This window comes from Hibiscus syriacus, unplaced genomic scaffold, assembly GCF_006381635.1.
Source record: "Hibiscus syriacus cultivar Baekdansim isolate YM2019G1 unplaced genomic scaffold, ASM638163v2 tig00111837_pilon, whole genome shotgun sequence".
Taxonomy (NCBI): domain Eukaryota; kingdom Viridiplantae; phylum Streptophyta; class Magnoliopsida; order Malvales; family Malvaceae; genus Hibiscus; species Hibiscus syriacus.
Genome location: NW_024063194.1, coordinates 12,390,609 through 12,405,903, shown reverse-complemented (window position 1 = coordinate 12,405,903; position 15,295 = coordinate 12,390,609). Strand labels below are relative to the sequence as shown.

At 36.0% G+C, this 15,295-nt stretch overlaps 1 protein-coding gene across 1 annotated transcript; it reads right to left on the bottom strand.

Moving 5' to 3' along the window:
• Positions 1-14,270: 14,270 nt before the first annotated feature.
• LOC120171840 (ctenidin-1-like) lies at positions 14,271-14,874 on the bottom strand. Its single transcript, XM_039179473.1, has 2 exons — positions 14,763-14,874; positions 14,271-14,698 (listed from the first exon to the last, which is right to left on the bottom strand). Exons 1-2 carry the CDS (start codon positions 14,872-14,874, stop codon positions 14,271-14,273), a joined length of 540 nt encoding a protein of 179 aa, XP_039035404.1.
• Between the last annotated feature and the right edge of the window lie 421 nt (positions 14,875-15,295).

Genomic DNA, 15,295 nt, shown 5'->3' with positions numbered 1-15,295 from the left:
TCAGACGTTTATGCCACAAGACATACCAGTCAACAAGTTGGATCGACTGGTTAACAACATTCAAGCTGATAATCTCATCTCATTTTTAGATGATGAGATTCTATCTGAGGGAAGAGCTTGAGCTAAGGCATTGCACATCACCACCCATTGTAAGGGGCACGCTTTGTCGAGTGTATTAATCGACAACGGTTCAGCCCTTAATATGATGCCTTTAGTTACGTTGAAAAGGCTGCCAATAGATACCTCTCATATGATAACCTGCCAAAGCGTGGTTTGAGCCTTTGTTGGGAATAAGAGGGAGGTAATTAGAGAGATTGAGGTTCCATTAACCATCAGACCGGCCACTTACAACATTGAATTTCTAGTGATGGACATCATGCCTTCCTACAACTGACTTTTGGGAAGGCCTTGGATTCATCAAGAGGGTGCAGTACCATCCACGCTCCATCAAAAAGTCAAGTTTGTCATTGATGGGGCCCTGGTAATTATTAACGCTGAAGAAGATATCGTGGCGAGTTTGACCACAGATGCTCCATAAATTGAAATAAATGAGGAGGTGGTAGAATGTTCATTCTACACCTTAGAATTTGTAAATGCCATATTCGTGGTTGAAGAAAGGAAGATTCCCAAACCCCGGATTTCTGAGTGCATCAGGATGGAGATCAAGCAGACCCTGGGACAAGGTGTTAAGACATGAAAAGTATTTAGGAATCTGCTGCAAGGAAGGATTAATCACGTCCTTCCTATATCAAAGTTAGATCAATTTGGGCCTGGTTTTCAGTCCAGTCAGCAACAAAACAGCAGAGAAGTTCAGAAGAATCGGGAAAGAAGAATGGTCAGGTTAATTGGAAATGAATTCCAATGAGAACCCATTGTTTTTCGATCTCTTTACAACACATTCAAGTCAAGGTGGTTATGTGTTTGAAACCACCTCACCAGATTTTGAAACGGCTCTGAAAGACCTGAGTATCAATGCTGTAATCACATAGAATACTGAAGATGAGGATATATCCATTTCCGCCCAGTGCCACCTGGGTTTATGCTTAGCAGTTGGTCGGTAGAATAACTTCCTATGATTTTTAAATTTTTTTCAAAGTAATATTCGAACTATCCATATTTGCCTATACCCGGGCTAATAGGTGATCTTTTGTAAGGGTGAATGAACATTTTTTTAATTCAATAAAAGATGCAATTTCTTTCATGGCAAACAATTTTCTTATTTCATTTCTTTTGAATTCTATTTATTTTATTCCTTGATTTCAATACTCCGTTTCATTCTCTTTCGAATTTAATTTTCGATTATTTCGCGTGGGATATTTTCCTCTCACGTACACACATTTCATTTTCCCTTCAAGTCCCAAGATAACAATAATGCATGCACTGATGATCCTGATCCGAAGGTGATTTTAAATAATCCATTTATCGTGGGGAAATTGATGAATGCAACAATGAAGAGGAGTACAACTTACCTACCAAATTTTTAAGAATGGTAGAAAGAGAAGAGAAATAAATATTGTCACATGAAGAGAAAATCGAAGTCCTGAATCTGGGCACCGAGGAGGAGAAAAAGGATGTTAAAATTGGTACAACTCTTTCAGCTGAAGCAAGACAAAACTTGATGGTCTAACTTCAAGAATACAAAGATATGTTCGCATGGTCGTATCAAGACATGCCGGGACTACATACAAATATGGTAGTTCACAAACTGCCTATCAAACCAGAATGCAACCCCGTGGAACAAAAGCTGAGAAGAATACGACCTGAAATGCTCCTTAAGATCAAAGAAGAAGTCCAGAAACAATTCGATGATGGTTTCCTTCAAGTGGCTAAGTATCCGAAGTGGGTGACGAACATAGTGTTGGTTCCAAAGAAAGACGGGAAAGTGCGCATGTGTTTCGATTATCAGGACCTTAACAAAGCAAGTCCCAAAGATAACTTTTCGTTACCGCACATAGACACTTTAGTGGATAATACAGTTGGGAATGCTTTCTTCTCATTCATGGATGGATTTTCAGGATATAATCAGATCAAGATGCAACCCGAAGACATGGAAAATACCACATTTGTCACAATGTGGGGAACCTTCTGCTACAAAGTGATGCCCTTCGGATTGAAGAATGCTGGGGCAACATATCAAAGGGCTATGGTAAGCTTGTTCCATGACATGATGCACAAAGAAATCAAAGTTTAAGTCGACGACATGATTGTCAAAGAACAAACTGAGAATGAACACGTCGAGAATCTCGGAAAGATCTTCCAGGGACTAAAGAAGTTCCAGCTAAGAATAAACCCTGGTAAGTGCACTTTTAGAGTAACATCTGGGAAGCTGTTAGGCTTCGTGGTTAGCAGGAAAGACATCGAAATCTATCCCGATAAAGTTAAGGCTATCCAAAATCTACCTCTCCCATAAATATAAAATGAGGTTTGAGGTTTTCTGGATAGATTGAATTACAAAGCATGGTTCATATCTTAGTTAACTGAGAAATGTGACCCAATTTTTCGCCTTCTCTAAAAAATAAGCCTGGAGCATGGGATGAGAACTGCTAGAATGCATTTGAGAAAGTAAATGAATATTTGTCTCACACTCCTATCCATATTGAGAATTCAATGGGGTGTGTCATGGATCAGCATGATGAATCCGGAAAGAAGGAAAGGTATGTACTACTTGAGCAATAAGTTCAACGATTACGAGGTCGGATATCCACTTATCAAAATGTTTTACTGTGCTTTAATCTGGGCTACACGAAGACTCAGACAATACATGTTATATCACACCACTTGACTGATTTCCAAGTTAGATCCACTAAAGTACATGATGGGTGTGCATGCTCTCTCTGGAAGGCTAGCCCGATGGCAGATGTTGTTATCTGAATTTGACATCGAGTATATGAGCCAGAAAGCCATAAAAAGAAGTGCTATATCGGATTTCTTGGCAATCAGAACTATGAGAATTATGAGTCCCTGGACTTTGACTTCCCAAACGAAGACTTGATGGCCATATCCTCAGAAGAAGCAAGTACTTCTATAGACAATTCCTGGAAAATGCATTTTGATGGTGCACAAATGTATTAGGACATGCATCGGGCCATACTAGTCTCCCCATAGGGAAATCATTACCCATTCCTAGAATACTGAATTTCGATTGCACCAATAACATGGCAGAATATGAGGCTTGTATTTTGGGGATTCGAGTTGCAAAGGGGCAAAATATAAAGACCTTGCGAGTATATGGAGATTTAGCCTTAGTAATCTATCAACTCCGTGGAGAATGGGAAACCAAGGATGTAAAGCTGGTGGAGTACCGAAAGCTAAAATTGGATCTGCTTAAAGAATTCGATGAAGTCACCTTCCATTATGTGCCCAGAGAAGAAAATCAAATGGATGATGCTTTAGCTACCTTGGTAATTGTATTCAAGGCTGGCAGAGAGTCTAATATGATGCCAATGGACATGCAGTCGTATGAGTACCCGACTCATTTTTACCAAATCGAGGAAGTGAAAGACACTAAGCCCTGGTACCACGACATTCTGCAATACATCAAGAATCGAAGTTATCCAGAGAAAGCCACCGAAACTGATAAAAGAACCATTAGAAGGATGGCAGCTGGATATGTCCTTGACGGGGAGGTCTTATATAAGAAAATCCATGATCAAGTCCTGATAAGGTATGTAGATGCAGAAGAGGAAAAGATGATAGTGGAAGAAGTATATGATGGAGTTTGTGGAATACATGCGAATGGACATATGATGTCAAGGCAAATAATGAGATGCGGATAATTTTTGTCTACACTGGAAAGTGACTGCATCAACTATGCTAGAAGATGTCATAAATGTCAAATTTATGGAGATAAAATAAATGTTTCACCTCAACCTCTTCATGTGATGACATCACCATGGCCTTTTTCTATGTGGAGCATGGATGTTATCGGGCAAATCCACCTGAAGGCTTTGAATGGTCACCGGTTCATTCTTATGGTAATTGATTATTTCACCAAATGGGTAGAGGCTACATCATACGCCAATGTCACTCAGTCCACTATTTGCAAGTTTTTGAAGAAAGAGATCATATGTCGGCATGGTTTACCTGAAAGAATCATTACCGATAATGCTACAAATTTGAACAATAAGATGATGGATGTTGCTTGTGAGCAATTCAACATAAAGTATCACAACTCTACTACTTATAGACTGAAGATGAACGGAACAGTAGAAGCAGCAAACAAAACCATCAAGAAGATAGTGGAAAAATGACTAAAACATATAAGGATTGGCACGAGAAATTGCATTTTGCTTTGTTTGCTTACCGAACCTCGATACGAACTTCGACTGGGGCAACCCCATTTTCATTGGCATATGGGATGGAAGCAGTGCTGCCCATTGAGGTAGAAATTCCTTCACTCCGGGTCTTGTGATGATGTAGAATAGATGCAATCCCAATATGATCAGCTGAACCTAATAGAGGAAAATAGATTGAAAGCTATTCATCATGGTCAAATCTACCAGAAACAAATGATTTGAGCACATAACAAGAAGGTGCTCCCGAGAGTATTCCATGAAGGAGATCTTGTGCTTAAGAAAATTTGGCCAATTGAAAAAGACTTCAGAGGAAAATGGATGCCAAATTGGGAGGGACCTTATGTCGTGAAAAAGGCCTTCTCTGGAGGAGCACTTGTCCTGGCTGAAATGGACAGGTCGGAGTTGCCAAATCCCGTTAATTCGGATGCAGTCAAAAAATACTTTGCTTAGGATGAAAACCTATAGGGTGTCCTAAGTAAAAAAAGGAAAATGTTTAGGGTGAAAACTCGAAAGGGCGCCCTAAATTGAAAAAAAAAGAAAAAATTAAAAAAAAAGGAAGAAGAAAAAGTTGAAAAAAAAAAGAAAAAGAAAAAAAAATAAGGTGGGTCTAAGATAAAAACCCAAAAAGGCGTCTTGAAACCAAGAATGGGTCCAAGTTGAAAACCGAAAGGGCGATTTGGATAATGATTCAAAAAAGGTCCCTAAACCAGACAGTGAAGCATCACAGCATCTGAATTTTCTACAGACTTAACGAGTCAGAGAAAGGTTGCACTCTCCTGAACATTGTCGCATCTCCGAAGATCCCTTGACAAAGGCTGCGTTCAAGGTCATCTAACGGCTTATCAGTTCAGAAGCGCCCGCATTATTGAGATCTAAGACATCCATTCATACTTCATTTATGTATTCGCTTTTTAGAATGTTTGTCATGTATTGTTTGTTCTTTTTTTCCTTATGAATAAAGATGACTATTTCTCTAATCCAATTCCTTTTTAGCGTCTTGGGTTGAATTTAAACTTAATGATTTGTTCACTTCTCAAAAAGAAAATTGCATATTAATGTACACATATTTTTTTGAAAAGTACAGACACTCGGAAGCGATCAAGGCTCATACACTATACTAGAAGTGGTTGAAAAGCATTTCCCAAATCAAGGATAAAAAAAACTTTATACACTGATTTAAACGCGTTGAAGAATTCAAGATCAAGAATCAAAATTCAAATTTCTAGAATCAAGTGTCATCAAGACTGACAATCAGAGATTGAAATTTCTCTCCGAATCCTAAAAGAACATACTCACATATGCATTTTAGGCACACTTAAGAGCATTACATCCATAGCATCGCATATATGCATAATTTAGCATATTCTTGCTAGAGTCAATTTCAACTTCACAGGGAAGGATATTGAACTCGAAGTGATTGATTTACAAGATGGGATTTCAACTTTACAACGAAATATATTCAATTCAAAGCTCAACTTCACAACGAATGAGCCCTCCACGATTTCAACTTCACAAAGAAGGATATCGTGCCCAACAGATTGACTTAGTTTCACAACAAATGAGTCATCAACAACAACAGGGGTTTATTCCCCATCCAATTACAACATAACTCAAAGGCAATAAGAGTTATATGTCAACAAGAGCTTTCGAGATCGATTACGTTCAGCTCGATAGCATATTTACCGCAAGGTAGCAACAAGGAACTACTTTCTTGTCAAATTTTCACACCAAGGTCTTTAAGTCAAGAAGAAGACCAAGGTTGACCAAGCTTAGCAACAAGAAGCCACTTTCTGATTCATTTACAACTTCGACTACACAACGAAGGATATTATACCTAAAAGATTGGCCCAACTTCACGACGAATGAGTAATCTGTAACACAACAACACCGAAGTCTTCAGGTCAGGTTTCAGCTTCACGATGAAGTATCTTAGGCTAGAAGATGATCCATGAGCTACTTTCCAAAGCTTTGAGTTCAATTTCAACTTCACGATGAAGGATATCGTGCTTAGAATTTTCCAGTTCAACTCAACCTCACGGCGAGGGAGTTTTTTTTTGTGATTTATTCTAAATTAACAAACCATACATAAAATTGGATTTCAACTCTACAACGGAGGATTTTGATAAGATGAGAATTGATCCCTATAGCAAAGGATGTTAAACTCAGTGATACATTCGTGATGGATGAAAATTGTATCTTGTAATCTTTGCCCTATTCCCGTTAAATGATAATGGGCAAAGAGGGGTAGCTGTAGACACACTTTTTCTGTCCATATATATTATTTATATATTATTTTTATTTTTATTAAATTAATATGTTTTTATTTATTTTGTATAGCCCAAACACCTTGAAGCCCATTACAAGTGGCTGACCCATTACAAGTGGCTGACCCATTATAACAGTGGCCCACAGTGGACCCAAATCAGTAACCCATGACCAGACTAAGAGACTCGACCCGAGACTCAGATTTTGGAGCAACCCGAACTGGTCCATCACGTGTGTAACCCTATAAGAGTTAGGGTTTCTCTCCTTTTGCCCCAGCCGTAAGCAGCATCGACCGTTGGATCTAGATGAGATCTAACAATCCACAATAGATCTCATCTAGGGTTTTTCAAACCCTGTCCCATCTCCACAACGTCGCACCGCATGGAAGAGTCCTCACACCTCACGCAGGTTGTTTTTCTCGGCACCAACATCACCAAGTCAAAATAGAAAGTCAGTCACGAAGGACTCTCAACAACAAAAAACAAGTGTTTTAGTTCCAATAGGAAACTCTAAACATAGGATTTTCAAGACTATATATATGCATGTAACCTAAGTACGAAGTGGGGGAAACATACAAGAAATCTAGAAGAAAATACGAGAGAAACACAAGGAATCAGGCTTGTAAACTGTCGAAAAAGAAAGCAATAAAAAGAAGGTATTTTTTACCTTGATCGGCTTCCATTTTTACTTGATGTGGCTTTGATATTTTTTTTTCTTCTGGTTCGAACGACCGATGAACATGGGGGAGGTTTTCGAGATTTTCAATCTTATATCTAGCCCTCCCCGAGGCGTATTTCTGAAAACCAACAAGATTTTTGAAACAAGGGTACAAGAGCTTTCGTTTGGTTAAAACAAATTTGCGCCGTCAATGAACCACGGTCGGCGAGGCAACTACTGGCCGGAATATGGGTTCATATGAACCCAGGCAGTCGTGTTCTTCATTCTTGAAGAACATCGATGAACTTTTGAGAGAAAATTGGGGTTTTGGTTTTGATCGAAATGAGGGAGGGGAAGAAAATGAAAATATGTTTGTGATGGATGGCTTTTATACGCGTGTTTTACCGAAATTAGGGGGAATTATGGTTTCGGTCCCTCAATTTTTTAAAACATTCAATTTGCCCCTAAAATTCAATTTTAACCATGATTTCCTTTCAAATTTTACCTCTTATTTTATTTCTTTTTCAATTTGGACCTTTATTATATATATATATATATATATTTCTTTTTTTAATTTAATATTAATATTTATCTATATATTTTTGTATACTTGTTTTCTTCCTTTAGGTTTATTTCTTTTTATCATTATTTTTTAATATATATATATATATATATATATTTTTTCTTCCTTTTTTATTTCTTTTTTTTCTTCACATAACGTTTCATATATATATATATTCCTTTTTATTTATTTCTTTTTATTGTAGTTTTATTTATTTATTTGTTTGTTTGTTTGTTTCTTTTTTTATTTGATTTAATCTTTTTTTTCTATTTTATTTTACCTTGTTTTATTTATTTATTTTGTTTTTTATTTTACTTTATTTTATGTTATTTATTTTGTTATTTTTTTGGGAGATTAGTTTTATGTTATTTAGATATTTCTTAGGGTTTATATATATATATATATATTACTTTTTTTCTTTATTGTAGTATTTGTTTATATTTAATTTTGTCATTAATATTTTTATGTATATGCATTTTTTCTTTCTTATTACTTCAATTCAATTGATCATTTATTTGCTTTGTTTTTATTTTATTTCTTTTAATTCGTCAGCATGCCTTTTTTTATCTTAATTGGATTTTGCACTTTATTACATCTAACGCTTTTCTTGACCTTTTAAGGGTATGTTTTTAAATCCATTAAAGGTACGTAATTTGGATCATATTTTACCTTTTACTTTTACTTATCATTTTCTTAACTGGAAATTAATTAGTATCGAAAGGGTAGTTCAAGGGTGCTAACCCTTCTTTGACTGTAACCGACTCCCGAATCCGACATATCGCTGGTAAGATGCAAATCAGGTAAGAAATTAAGGTATCCGATCAACCCATTTGTTCTTAAAATAAATGATCTATGGTGACTCTAACCATTCCATTCAAGTCGAAGTCCAATTCTGGGCCCACCCGAAAGACGGTCGCAACAACGTTTTATTCCGTAACTCAAATTGGGTCAGACCACGACGGACCGTTAAGTTTGGTCGTTAACCCACTAAAAATATCACCTGACATATTTTTTAGGGTAAAATATACAAATAATCCACAAACTTTTAGAGTGTTTGCACTTTGGTCACCCCGTTAACTTCTTTTTCTTCTTTTCTTTCTGCATATATTCCCTTCCTTTCACCTTTTTATAAAGACATAATAATATATTTTTTTGTTATCATCGAGGCGATTCATCAAATACAAGAATCCAATTCTCACAGTATACAAATGGAGGGAAGTTTTTTTTTTAAATAATGCATGCAAACAACACCACCAAAAAAAACCTGAATATAGTTTCCATATCAGACTAAACCTAACGCCATTTAAGAGTATGCGACACTTTTTTATTTAAAAAAAAATAAGCAGAGATTGACAGCAGTGCTCGGGTTTCACAAAGAACAATCTTCAAGGAAGATTAATTAGAAGTGGATAAGGGACACGGATCCAAATATCACTTGGATATGCTACAAATTTAAGGGCAAATTGAAAAAGGAAAAAACACATGAAAACATAAATTGAATGCTGTAATACCTCGTCAAGCATTGAAATTAGCCTTGATTTCTTTCCTGTATTCTCAGAATTATCCATAATTGCAGTAGTACTTAAGTTCTGCAATGGAGACTCCATGATAGAAGAGTCGGGAGTGATTTTCTCGACGTAAATTCCCTTACCCACATCGCAAAGCTCTTCTAATAACAGTTGTGTCGGCCTCAGAAACTTCGATCCCTTCAGAATTGAAGCGTATCCCGTGAAAGGACCGAAAGGGACCGAGGTCCGGGAAACCTCATTCGAAGTGGAAGCGACATATTCGGTGGGAGTAACTTCGTACCTTTGTGGATTTAGCCCCATAGGCAGATTGTTTTGGTGGGTATCATGAGAAGATTAAATTCATGCGGTGGGGACTTTCGTCAAGCGGTGGCTGACTGAGATGGTGAAGAAGAAGGATAAAAGAAGCAGAAGCAGAAGCAGAATGGGGTGACCAAAATACGAGCGTTCTAAAAGTTTGGAGATTATTTGTTTATTTTACCCTAAATAAATGTTAGGTTACATTTTTAATGGGTTAATGACTAAATTTAATGGTCCAACTTAATGGTCTTCCATAGTTTTACCCAATTTAAATTACTTAATAAAACGTTAGACACCAATCTGAAACGAAATAAATGTTAGAAACGAAATAAATGTTACACTAAACTAGAAAAACTTGCTTTGGTCACTTTTTTGCATATTTAAACCTAATTTTAAATATTTCAAACAACTAAATTTTGTACAATGTTATTTAAAAATTACTTGATTTAAAATTTTAATACATATTTTCCATATTTTTATCAATAATATATTTTAAATAATAATGAATCAAAGATAAATTTTTTATAAAAATAACATAAACAGATTTAATAGGACAGAGTAAATATGTGCCTATAAGCCATTTACCATTATTCAAAACGTAAAGTCAATTATTCATATTATCTTAAAATATTAAAAAAATCATACACCAATTAAAACACAATATGTGATATTTTTAATAAAAAAATATAAATCAATATGATATGTATTATTTTCAATTAAGTAAAAATTTAAATTTAAGAGATCAATTATTTGGTGGAATGATCAAGTATTCTTATCTTATTTTATTTTATACGAGTTGAAATTTTCATATTTACCTTGAAAATATAATACCTTCTTATTTACCAAAAAAAGTTAAATTTAATATTAAATAAAATTAAGTACTTGATTAAAGGGAAATAGTTTAAAGGACAAGTAGTTAAGCAAGCCAAATAAAAGTTTTAAACAACTATCCAAACTTACTATAATTCAAACAGAATCTATGTAAACTTTTGACTTGATAGTCTCCGTTATCTACATACCATATGGTGGTTAGGTGAAGAGAGAAATAGTAGATAATAGGGTGCATTTAGCTGCTATTGTCTTTGCGTTTATGATACCTTTTTTTAACACACTATTATCTATTTTTTGGATACGTTATCGGTTTTTATAGATAGTTTGGTTGATTTTTTGTTTATTTTTTTAAGGTTAGATTTGATATCACATTGACTGATTAAGATGACACTTATCTGATATCATGTTAATCTTTCTTGTTTTAGATCATCGAATTAGATTTTGATAAGTTATTTGTATTTGTAGATAGATTCCTCACGATGCTTTGACTCTAGTTTACGGTTGTCGGTGGTCTTCGGTAGTTTGATCTCTTGTTGTGGTTCACTTTACTGATGCAGTAAGGTTTGTTTGTATCTATTTTTTGTTCGAGTTTTTTTGTGGGTTTTTAATTTTTTCCCTTATTTACTTTCATAGATAGTTTACTCACGAAGCTTTAATTCTAATTTGCGGTTGTCGATGGTCTTCAGTAGTTTGATCCATTCTTGTTGTTTATTTTACCAATGCAATCAGATTCATTTGTATATATCTTTTGTTCGAGTTTTTGGTGGATTTTTAATCTTTTCCTTATTTGATCCTTTTATGATCCCAAATGATATTTTTTTGTGTTAATACTTATAAAAATATCTTAATTATATGGCTAATTTATGTTTATAGTTGTAAATATTCATTGTAATTATGAATATTTTCTCTTTTGAATAAAATTAGTTATCATAATCCTACGTAAAGGAGAGGGAAGACTCTAAAGAAGGAAAAACAGTACTCTTAGTAAGTCTAAAACTCATAACATAAAAGAATATGAGAAAATAAAGACGAATAATTTAACCATCCGAACAAATTTATTTGCTTATAGTTTGTGATTAGTTGATATTTGGTTAAATGGGATTTAGGGATGTGGATGGTCTGGTTAGAGGTTAGTCGCAAAATATAATTGCAAAAATTGTTGGCGCTTGAGATTAGTGTTTTGGAAATCGGATCGAACCGACCAGTTCAACCGGGAATCGCTGTCTAGTCCGGTTCAATCTACACCGGTTGAACTGCTACTAGTGAACCGGCCGGAACCACTAAACCGTTCGAACCGGACCGGCTAAAAATCGGAAAAAACTGCCAATTTTGTTTTTTTTTTTAAAAATTAAACCAAACGACATCATTTGTTAAATGAGCAAAGTCAAACTCGAGTATTGCTGAGCTCGACTTGAACTTGAAAACTTTAAAAGTAAGCTCAACTCGACTCAAACTCACGAGCTAGAAATTATCAAAGTTCAACTCGAACTCGAAATATAATATTAAAACTTGAACTCGAAAAGGCTTGAACTCAAAAAAAATTTAGAAGCTCGATTGAAGCCTAAAATTCGAGCTTGATTGAAGTGAAATAATAGTTCACTCAATGCTCACCAAAAGGCTCCATAATTTTGAATGCCAAATTACCTCTATTATTTATAGAAGTTAGTTGAAATGCTCTTCTATGTTTCTTAGCCATGTGGGATTGTTTTGTTATCATATTTTTACTCTTTAGACTTTTCAGATGCTCTTCTATGTTTCTTAGCCATGTGATTGCTTTTTTTTAAAAATTAAACCAAACAATATCATTTTATTATGATATTTTTAACCCAAATTTATTTTTTAATTATAGTTATATAATTATATTTATTATTTAATATGTTTTACATTAAATATTATGTTGTAGTTAATTTGAATCATTTTTGTTTCACTTAGTTTTATGGTTTTAACTTATATATGTTATGACTTGCTTTGAATATGATTTGTGATATAAAAAAATATTTTTTATTAAATATTTTTGGTATTTTTATTTAATTTTTTAAATAATTATGACGTCGTCCGGTTCTTCCGACTGATCAGACTAATTCGACCGGTTGAACCAGTGAACCGGTAGCATAGTCGGTTCGTTAACTGGTCCGGTTCTGAAAACCATGCTTGAGATAAATATAAATAGCACAACGCAAAACGTATATTATAAGAGAAAATAACCTCAGTGACCAAAAATGCCTTATAATATACGATTTTAACCAACTTTTTTTGGATTTGCCAAAATGACCAACTAAATCGCAATACGATCGATAATTCGCAAAGCGATCTCCGGTATCGCAAATTAGTTTCTAGATTCGCAACGCGAACTTCGACTATCGCATTGCGATTTACATATTCGCATTGCGATAGTCCAAGTTCGCGTTGTGATTTATTCCAAGTTCGTTGCGATAGTCAAAGTTCGCGTTGCGATTTATTCCAAATTCGTTGCGATTTATTCCAAGTTCGCGTTGCGATTTATTCCAAATTCGCGTTGCGATTTATTTCAAGTTCGTTGCGATAGTCCAAAATCGCAACGACGGTATTGCATTTGTTTCTTAAGAATTTTCTCTAAAAAGATAGTATTCGCGCGGACGTGTCGAAGACACGTATTACCACGACCACAACCACGGCCACGAGACGGACGACGGCGGCGGCGACGCGCGAGAGTCCCCCTTGTTCTCTATCACTCAACAAGGAAGTGGGAAAGCCAAGCCTTAAATACCATTCCCAATAGTGTTTCCAATATTTTGTGCGATTGAGCATTACCAACACTTGTTCCTAATACTATGTGGGATTGAGCCTTAAATAGTGATATTATTTTTGAATGTTTTGCTTAAAATTGCAATAATCGCGATTGATTGTAGATTGACATTTAATTATGACATATTTAATCGTATAATACTAATGCAATTGGTTGCTGATTCAGTTGTTTTAAGGTTCATGATTGTTAATTGTTTCCTGAATAATCACATTGTATTGGAAACAAGTGTTGGTAATGCTCAATCCCACATAGTATTGGAAACACTATTGGGAATGGTATTTAAGGCTTGGCTTTCCCACTTCCTTGTTGAGTGATAGAGAACAAGGGGGACTCTCGCGCGCCGTCGCTGCCGTCCGTCTCGTCTCGTCTCGTCTCGTCTCGGGTCGGGTGTGGTCGTGGTCGTGGTCGTGGTAATACGTGTCTTCGACACGTCCGCGCGAATACTATCTTTTTAGAGAAAATTCTTAAGAAACAAATGCAATACCACCAGTCGTTGCGATTTTGGTTCGCATTGCGATAGTCGACTATCGCATTGTGATTTACATATTCGCATTGCGATAGCCGACTATCGCATTGCGATTTACATATTCGCATTGTGATAGTCCAAGTTCGCATTGCGATAGTCGAAGTTCGCATTGCGAATATGGAAACTGATTTGCGATACCGGAGATCGCGTTGCGAATTATCGATCGCATTGCGATTTAGTTGGTCATTTTGGCAAATCCAAAAAAAGTTGGTTAAAATCGTATATTATAAGGCATTTTTGGTCATGAGGTTATTTTCTCATATTATAATACTCTTTACTTTCTCAGACAAGTACAATATCCTTCCATTTTTCTTAAACAAGGCTATAACAGATTTAGAGAACTGGAGCACACAAATGCAAGAATGCAGGACAAATTGATTATTTGAGTTCATGCATAACGTAGAGGCCAATATGATGGTGGCTATATATTACCCTTTTTGGCACAAAAAGGTCTCTCCTTTTACTCCATTTAATGTGCAGGGTTTGGCTAGGGAGGAGAGGTAGTTTTAGTTCTCCCTCCCATTTATTTTCTTGTGCCACCATGGTTGTCGCCGCCACCACTACCTCCTCTCCGACCTGAACCTCCACCTTGACCACTTCTTCCCCCACCACTCCCGCCTGTACCCCATCCGTGTCCTTTATGGTTTCCACCACCACCACCTCCTCCTTTTCCTTTGTTGCGTGGCTTACCGTTTCTTCCACCATAGTCACCTCCACCTCCATCCCCTCCCCCACCACCACAACTACAACCACCTCTTTGTTTTCTTTTCCTCTGTGGTTTACCTTTTCCTCTACCATTGCCACTGCCACCTCCACCCCCTCCACCACAATTACCGCCACCACCTCCTCCTCCACCTCCACCACCCTTTCCACCTCCTTTCCCAGCATGATGGTCAATATTACTATTGCTTTGGACTAAAATTTCTGCCGAAGAATTCGTGCCCTTGTGTTCTACATCCTCAATAAAACTGTTTCTCACTAGAAATCATAGTGGTGGAATTAGAATTGGACCAACCTACAACCCCATTTCCTCTCTCAAACTCATCCTCTCCGTCAGCACCACTCCGGCAGCTGATCAACAACACCGTCACTACAAACACAACTCTAACTTCTCTTCTTATTACCATTTTCTCAACTTGAGAATGCAGGATTCATTCCCACATCCTTCCCTTTTTATACTCTTTCTTTGCACTCAGAAATGAAAAGAAAATATCCCTCTTCCCCACCCTCCACTTTTAAGTGGTTACTTCACACTGAACACTCCACTCTGTTCCCTAAAACTACGTCAAAAAAGTTTAACTACTATTTCATATAAAGAAATTTGAATTTACTTATACTACGTTTAGGATTCAAGTGATAACGTTGTGGATGAAGTAAGTTAGAATTGGAGGATTACTCACAAATCAATTATTGTGGTACTTGATCTAATCCAATTAATCAATTAATAAAACAGATACCATAATTAAAGAAAAATCTTCATATTTTTTTCACGAGCAACTAGGAAATTCAAGGACAGCCACCCTAAACCTTTTGAAACACCATTTCGTT